At 43.1% G+C, this 8,432-nt stretch overlaps 2 protein-coding genes across 2 annotated transcripts in view; one reads left to right on the top strand and one right to left on the bottom strand.

Annotated features, from left to right (window-relative positions):
- sntb1 (syntrophin, basic 1) overlaps nucleotides 1-8,182 on the bottom strand; it is a 43,805-nt gene extending 35,623 nt beyond the window's left edge. Inside the window, exon 1 of the mRNA XM_031852875.1 lies at nucleotides 7,446-8,182. Coding sequence (XP_031708735.1) covers nucleotides 7,446-7,995 — 550 coding nt within the window. The 5' untranslated portion in view covers nucleotides 7,996-8,182. The remainder of the gene's footprint in view (nucleotides 1-7,445) is intronic.
- The window catches only part of LOC116386556 (E3 ubiquitin/ISG15 ligase TRIM25-like), a 21,103-nt gene continuing 19,462 nt past the window's right edge, over nucleotides 6,792-8,432 (top strand). The window contains exon 1 of the mRNA XM_031852879.1: nucleotides 6,792-7,002. The gene's annotated coding sequence lies outside the window, so the exon portion shown is untranslated. The remainder of the gene's footprint in view (nucleotides 7,003-8,432) is intronic.

Genomic DNA, 8,432 nt, shown 5'->3' with positions numbered 1-8,432 from the left:
CACACACACACACACACACACACACACACACACACACACACACACACCTTTTTGATTATGACTCCTACTCTCCACTTCATTTGGAAACAGTGGCTTGTTGTTTCAGGAGTTGTGATGCAGATGTCTGAACGGCAGTGCTTCACCAGAGACCAGCTGTCCAGCTCACCATTAAGAAAAGCCCCTTCCATTCATGATATTTAAAAATCATTCACTTCATTTTATAACTGCACTCAACCCCATTCACTTACACATTTTCCAATGAGGCAATTCATTTCTTCAGAAGTGTTCAGTTATGTCCACAACACACACTCAAGATGAATACACACACACTCCACTCTATACCACAAGGTGTAATTACTATATCAGCCTCATTGTGTCCTTTTCACTCAGTGGTCCTTAACAGTATTTAATGAGGTCCCAAGTCGTTGGACTTCATTCCATATGCTTCAAATGGGGATTTTTATTTGGTGAGAAAATGTACCGAAGGAAAAAGAAACCTCTTCTCATTAAGCCTGTGGGGGAGTAAGTCGGTTCAACATTGGTAGAAGCTGGAGAGAGAACAGAGCAGGGCAAAGAGGTAAAAAAGAGGGAAAAGTCTCGTCTGATTGAAGGCTTTTACTCCTTGTCGGCAGCAGGTAGCTGGATACCACAGCAGCACAAAAGGCCTTTATAAACCCACCCTCAAGGCTTTTTGTAAGATTTGGACCAATATCTCAGAGTTCAAATGTCCCCTTAACTGAACAATGAACAGTAACTCAGTTGGAGGCCCTTTTTAGAGAAGGAATTCGACAAAGAAATGTAAAAGTGCGTAGGCAGAATTACTTAATGACACTGAACTCTGAACTTGATGTTGAACAGTTACTATTGACCAATTAAAAGATGCTTTGGTTGAATGTAGGTAAAGAGTCTGTGTGGAGAGCAAAAGAGGAGGAACGCATCGGTCAAACTGCAATCCCCAAACCCACCTGCTATCTGCTACATCGATTTAGCACTTTAAAAATTTTTTAATTAGCTTGAAAACTGGCTACTTGTGAAACAATCGGGTTGTATACACGTCGTCTCTCAACTCCAGACTCAAGTTTGCATCTCAAGTTGCAAATCGGGCTGTAAACAGCGAGCAGCACACGCAAAGGGAAGGATTGGTCCAGATATCTGCTGGCTACACCAGGGTCATAAATTATTATTTAGCAGATGCTTTTTTCCAAAATGACAATGGACTATCCACCAAACCCCTCTCTCGAATAGCGATTGTCCAATCACAGCTTAGCACTTAGCAACCATAACTACTAGGCACTGCAGGTCTGTCAAGCTTCAGGCTCCACATGCTGAAGTGGTGTGCATGCGGTTATAGTGAGAGTAAGATACCAGGCATTTAAAGAGGTACAAACAAAATAAAACAAGAGCAAAAGTGTAAGGAATTCAGTTGGTTGCAATTTGCAACCACACTGCCAGGGGCCAGCAAATAGATACTGACGTTTAGATGACTTAAGCTTAATAATCCAGCCGACCAAAAGCTGATAAAGTCTACCAGCACAATAAAGGATTATCAGCTAGAGATACAAGTCCTGCTCTTTTCTACTAGTGTCTGAAATCAGGGACAAATTGTTAAAAATCAAAGAATTTCAAGTGGTAAATCATAGTAGACTGTTTATGTGCCGTGATCAGTAACGAAGGAGGCCAGGGCTTAGTTTATGCCTAATTATTGCATTTAATCTCCATAGGACCAAGAGCTACTGTACACGTCTCAAAAGATGTCAGGCCTCAAAAATGTTAAGTGCATCATCCATATTTACACTTTACACAAATCAATCAAGGCATTTCCTCAATGTCGGCTCACGAGAAACAAAACACGCAGTGGCCACTACGCCCCTAATGCTGCAAGGATGTCACACAATGACTTACTCTGATTAAAAAAAAGAGAAAGGCACTACACATTATCTTTATCATCATCAATCTTTAAACCAGTGAGCTGTGTGTTACATGTTCCATTGTTTCCATAATTGGCAACAGAAACCACCATACTTACTCAAAACCACAGAAAGTGTGAACAGATGGTAGTTTTTACAGTATGCTGTTGACTCGTCTACAGTGACACGGATTCAACACAAGTTGGCGAAGCTGCATAACGACTTCCTATTATGGGTCATTTTTGGCCACAGTCTTAATAAATGTCTTTTTAAACTCTCAATTTAAGCATTTCGGTGAAGTATTTAGCCACCCTTGCGTTTAGGTCTATAACGACCATCAGTAGAAAACCAGGACTAAAGCAAACGCAATGTCAGCTACAAACACACAATGCTTACACCTGGAGGGAAAAGGAGTTTTTGTGTTCTTCAAACAAAGCCAACAGGAAAAAACGGATGAGCTTTGACTCTCTGACTCAGCTTTTGTTTTGCCTGTATAAACAGTCAATGTATCATCTTCACAACAACAATAATGCAACGCTGTTGCTGTTGTCATCATCATCATCACCATCATCTGCTCTGCGTCAGACTCCACAAACAGTAGCAGAGGAGAGGGTAGTTTCTCTAATGACATAAACAGGCAGCTATGTAGACACATCGGCTCTCTCTTTCTTAATCTCTCTCTCTCTCTCAACCACATACAGTATATCGACTGTAGCATCAGACTAGACTACACTGCTGATGACTAAACTTGATGACACACGTTAGACACGCTAGACACATTGCTGACAGCGGGCACATAAACACACTCGCAGACAAACCCCTCCAGATGCCAGGTGATGACAGGTGACAGGCTTGTTAGGGGGTGAACAGGGGAGCTTACAGGACACTGACTCATTTCCTGTCTGCTGACGTGTGGCAGATGTTCTTTATTGTATTCTGACTTTCAGTTCCTCATTTCTTCCACTTTTATGTTTAGGCTCTTTGGAGTTATCTTGATGCTTTTAAATAAACCTACAGTTTGACGCTGTGTGTCTGGTTTAATTTTCTTACAGAGTGTAACTACGGCTAGTTTCAACCAAAACTATCTCCATTACTTCAGTATGGTGTCCCGTATTTGACACCAAATGTTGGCTAAAACCCTCACCCGAACATTGTCGACTCTTACAGTAGCTTAGCAACTCTACCTTTGGATTTCTCCACATGAGATGTGTGTGGGGTTGTAGTATGAGCAATACTCCGAATTTAAAGGGTCTGGAGTGTTGTCTGTCTTTTTAATTAGCCTCTCTAAACCACAACAGCAAAAGTGTAAGGAATTGATTAAACAGTGTGTGTGTGTGTGTGTGTGCTGTAATGTAAGCTACAAACATTAGCATGTCGTACAGTATTAACCTTACAGGTTTATTTCCAAGGCCAAGAATTACATTAGATTACAACAGCAAACATTATTTTTTAAGGTTACATGTAGGTCATTAACTCGTAAAGACGCTTATTATATGCTATAGATATTTTTAGCATGATACCACATAGCAAAAGATCTCTTTTACAGGGTTCTCATTGTCAGCTGAAAACAAACAGTCAGCCGGCAACTTCATCCGATTAATTCATTCGAGCTAGCCCGCTACAGGCGATACAATCTGCTATCAAGAGCTGTATTTCAGCCGGCAATAGCCGATCGACAGTTGCCAGCTAGAGATGAGGAGCATGTTTTTCTCTGTCTAATGACTAAGAATTTCGATGGTGAATCCATCTACACTGTTTATTGCATATGGGCTGTGCTAGAGAGAAAAGCTTGAGGCCCAGCAACAACAACGCAGGGCAGAGCTTACAGGAAAATGTCAATTTCACTACCTGCTACTCTTAAAAAAAAAAAAAAAAAAAGAAGTGTTTTCACACCTTAAAAAGAATAATATACCGAGTATTCTCAACACCACTGGCTACTCAGACAATCTGTACTACTCTATTTAGCCTCTTAGTAGCAAGTCAACCTTGAGAAGTATTTGCTCAGTCGTCATGTGACTCAAGGAATACAGATAAAGGTTACTAAATAAATAAGCTGACCTCTCCTTGTGTGGGGTATCTCTTTCTGGCACTAAAACACTTTGTAATATAAATATGCACAAATATTTTTTACATGTGAGACAATCCAGTTCTAATTGTAAACACAAGTGAATTGAGCTACACAATTCTCTAAAGGAATTTGTCATCTCTTTTTTATTTGAATCAAATTGCTCTCTGTGCTGAGGGGAAAATAAACTTAACACCCACATGGTTTGACTGAATTTCCAATCATCATTATGTTAAACAATAATACAAAAATGAAAACAATGGGGGAGGAAAAGGAAGCGAGGGCTAGAACGAGGACAGCTGTGAACACTAAGAGCAGTTATCCTCGTGTGACTGCCTCGACTGACACCTGTAAAGCTCTCTCATTCCTGCACCGGGGACTTGTGAAGTTGTTTACCACCGGAAGGTAAAGGGGTTGCGTGTCCTGATGTTGCCATCCACAGCATCCCACAGGTTATCTGTGGGCTGTTGGCAAGAGAAGGCAGCATCTGCTGACTAAGTACGGTCACGGTGTCTTTTTGAGAGAGAAGTCCAAATCTTGCATACTTTCGCTCCTGCACACACCTGGCCATTAGGGCTTTTTTTCTAACTTAAGACATCTTGACAGGTCGCAGTAGGTAAAGCACAGGTGTATGATCAAATTCATAATGGCTGAATTCCACATATTTACTTCATTTTCAGGGTCTTTCCATGGCATACTGGGACACTTGCATAGAGCAGAGCGAACCTTAAGGTTATTAGTAACACCTGTGCTTTTTCCTACAGCGACAAGTCAAAATGTCCAATCGCTGCATCAAGCTTTTCAGATATGTCAGTTTGGAAAAGTTGTAAAAGTCGTCAGATGCAACCCCCTCCAATTGTAAGATCAGAAAAGTGTGCAGCTTTCAGACAACTCGGCAAGCACTTTGTTTGAACCGTACCGAGGTGCGTGAGTGACCTGGCGCTGTTCTGCGGCTGAGAAGCAGGTTATATTGAGAATAGGCCTTTCTCACAGCAGACATTTTGACTCGTCATAGTAGGAAAAGCACAGCTGTTACTAGCAACATTAACTAGTAAGTGTTCCAGTGACAGTGACAGTGAGCCAGCACGGATTCTGAAATCAAAGCAGCTACATGGAATTCAGCCATTATTATTTTCATTATCTACAGCTTGGCTTTTTCTTTTGTGACAAGTCAAAATGTCCTCTGTGAAAAAGGCCTATTTGCCACACGACCACCTACCAATGGTGTGACATAGGCCTTTTTTCACAGCAGACATTTTGACTTGTAAGAATAGCAAAAGCACAAGTGTGACTAATGGCATTAACAATGGCTTTGTTCTATTCAAGTGACCACAGGTAAACCTGATTAGGCAGTGCTGCAGGTGGACCTCATTAGCTCACATAACTATCTCTAGTGTGGCTCTCAAGTTGCAGTGCACTCTACAAGCTACACACACTGCTTTGAATTAGCAATATTCTGTACAAGTACTAACTGTATACCATCAGAATGTAATTGAAGTCTTACTTGTGAATAACCAATTATTCACCGTCAAAATTTAATTGAAGTCTTACTCGTGAATAACCAATTATTCACTGCACCACCTATAATGGCAGTGGCTGTGGTTGCTAGGAGCTTTGTGGCGGAGCTGCAGAACCCTGACTGATCCCCATCGGGAAAGGCACTTTTGACTTGTCAGACTGCATGCTGAGCCACAGAACAGAGCCAGCAAAGAGATGGCGTCTTGCTCAGGGGACACTTTAACAAAGCGGATGCTCTCTGACATGGGGGCTTGAACTGAGATCCTCTCAGCTTTTGACCACTGGGTCATTCTGCTGCACTCTTACAGCCTTGCATCGGTGAGTGCTCACTGCCTATTCTATTGAAATGAAAGTTAACATGCTGGGCTACGTGTTAAGAACCTTTCACACCCCCAGAGATCCATGAAACCCCTTGAAAACACACTGTTTCACTTTTTAATATTCCTCTGTTTCACTGCTTTGGCAAATGCAGATTTTTTCTATTAAATTGCAGTTGTGGAGAACTTCAGTCTCTCCGTTACTATTAAGTTAACCCTCGCTGTCGTCTTCATAATCACCCTCTTAGCCTCCTTCGTTAGCTCTCCTTCTGTTCCGTCTATTTCTATCTCTACCTCTCAGCACTTTAAATTCACATTTCAGCTATGACCCCCTCCCATCTCTCTCTCTGTCTCTCCCTCGTCTTCCTTGCCTTGCTTCATACCTTCTCTCCTTCTTTCTTATCTCCGTAAGTTTTCAGCTGGGACCTGATTTTTCCTCTGCAGTAGAGCCCCTGTGTCCCCCTGGGAAGTATCATCACCATGCTCACAAGTGTGTATATAAGTGAGAGTGTGCGTGTGTGTGTGTGTGCGTGTGTGTGTAAGAGAGTGAGAGCGAGAGACACTTTGTTCTTACTGTCTTGGGTCCAAGAGTGCTAACAGGAACAGGAAAAAAATACTCAGAAGTGGGCACTTGTGTGCAACATTTTCTGGTGTGTGAACGTGTGTTTTTTTGTGCTTGCAAACGTGTGTGTGTGTGTGTGTGTGTGTGGGGGTGGCCTAGCATGATTCTCCCATGGCACTTCTGGTTGCATAATAACAGTTTCCTTCTAAATCTCAACTGTTCTTTTGTGCAAAAAGGCAGCCAGTCATTCACCTGTTTCCCAACTATGGAATAAACCTAGGACGTCCTGCACTGTTGCACTACGTAGGCTACCCGATTGGGTAGAGCACTGCAAATCAAATACATTTGCAGAGAAGAAAAGTTTCACTTCAGTTTTGTAGCCTGGGAGACTGGCGACAACAAATTTTGACCTTGTAAATGAACAGGAAAACACATTGGATGAAATGAGATATGGATAAAATAACAATACATTTCTTTCTTCGCTCTTGATATTAACCAGTAACTCCTTTTTTTTTGATGGAAAGTAAATCGCATCTAACAGCAGAGGCTTCAACACTCAAAGCAATGCTGCTTTTCCTCTAATCAGGGAGTTATTTGCAGCTGGGACGCCAAGTGAATGCAATCAACTGGCAGGTAGGACAGAAAAGTTGCAATACTCTGTATCCTGAGGACTAATGACCTGCTGGATGACATGCATAAAACAGCACATGAGGGATGAGAAGATCAGCCTTTTATAAAGCATGTTTCCTTCCCTGAAGTATTGGGCTTCCCGTGTGTGTTAAGGTGGACAGTTCCCTTAGGGATCTTTGAGTCTGGTTATATTGGGGTTCCATAAAAAATGAGGCAGAAAGCAGAAGGACTTTGGCTGAACTGAGGTCCAAAACGCTTATCTTCACTAAAAGATATCAATATCAACACTCAGATGTGGGCTTCCTAAACCTTATCTTGTGGGAGTTTATAAAGTGAGTTGGGTCATGCATGCGGTATTCCCTAACCCACATACTTCACCTTTGGGTCCCCTCTTGTTTCTGTCACACACACACACACACGCATGTCTGTCCAGCCTGCCTACCTACCTTCCAGTGTCACCTCTTTCCCGGCCCGTTTCAGCGCCTGCACAGCCTCGTCGTGGGTCGCGTCCCGCAGGTTCACACTGTTCACGGACAGGATGGCGTCCCCGACATACAGAGCCTGTGTCTGGTCCGCTGCGAGTCCCTTGAATATCTTACTGATGAGGATGGGCATTTTATTCTCCTTCCCACCTTTGATGCTGATCCCAAGCCCTCCGACCTCCTGCTTGGTCACCTTAAGACACCGCTTTCTGTTGGCGATCGCCTCCGGCACTCGCTCCGGGAGGTCCGAGAACACGGTGCGCACAGTTTGGGGACCGTTGTTGGAGTTGGCGTTATTGTTATCAAGGTAAGATCCGTTGGTAACGCCGTTGGAGTTGACGCTGTCATTCACGTTGTCGTTATTAACGCAGCCCTCCTCGCAGCTTAACGTGAGCGCTTCCTCGTTTAAGTTGACCAAAACTTTGTGCCACCGTTCCCGCACCAAAACCTCAAGAAATCCACTTTTTTGGACTCCGAAGGCACCTGAAACCCCCGTCGTTATTACCACCGCCATCTTTGGAGCATTTCTTTAAAAATACATGCGATTTGTGTTCTCTCCCCCAGCACGCTCTCTCACGTTAACTTCCACTCTGTCTCCCTCGCAGTCAGGCTGGACTTTGCCTCCTCTGAAGTTTTCAGCGGGACTTGTCAAGCGTCCCGACCAACCAGCCCGAGCCCTTTCGGCGCAAGCTGCTACCCGCTCCGCCCGCCCGAGATCCTATCTGCTGGGTGGAGTTTGCGCCCCCCGCCGTCAGCCGATGCCATCAGATCCTGCATGCACAAATATGTATTCATCATTTTACCCTGGACGTTTGAGACGTGACAGTTTATGCAGAGTGAAACACGACTAAACACTACTTTTACAAATCCATTATTTTGTATCCATTGACTCGTATCAGGTTGATCATAATAATATAATTACATACTATAATATATATACTATAATAAATA

This window comes from Anarrhichthys ocellatus, unplaced genomic scaffold (assembly GCF_004355925.1).
Source record: "Anarrhichthys ocellatus isolate YVR2014 unplaced genomic scaffold, GSC_Weel_1.0 scaffold13, whole genome shotgun sequence".
Taxonomy (NCBI): Eukaryota; Metazoa; Chordata; class Actinopteri; order Perciformes; family Anarhichadidae; genus Anarrhichthys; species Anarrhichthys ocellatus.
This window is presented reverse-complemented; position numbering and strand designations above follow the sequence as displayed.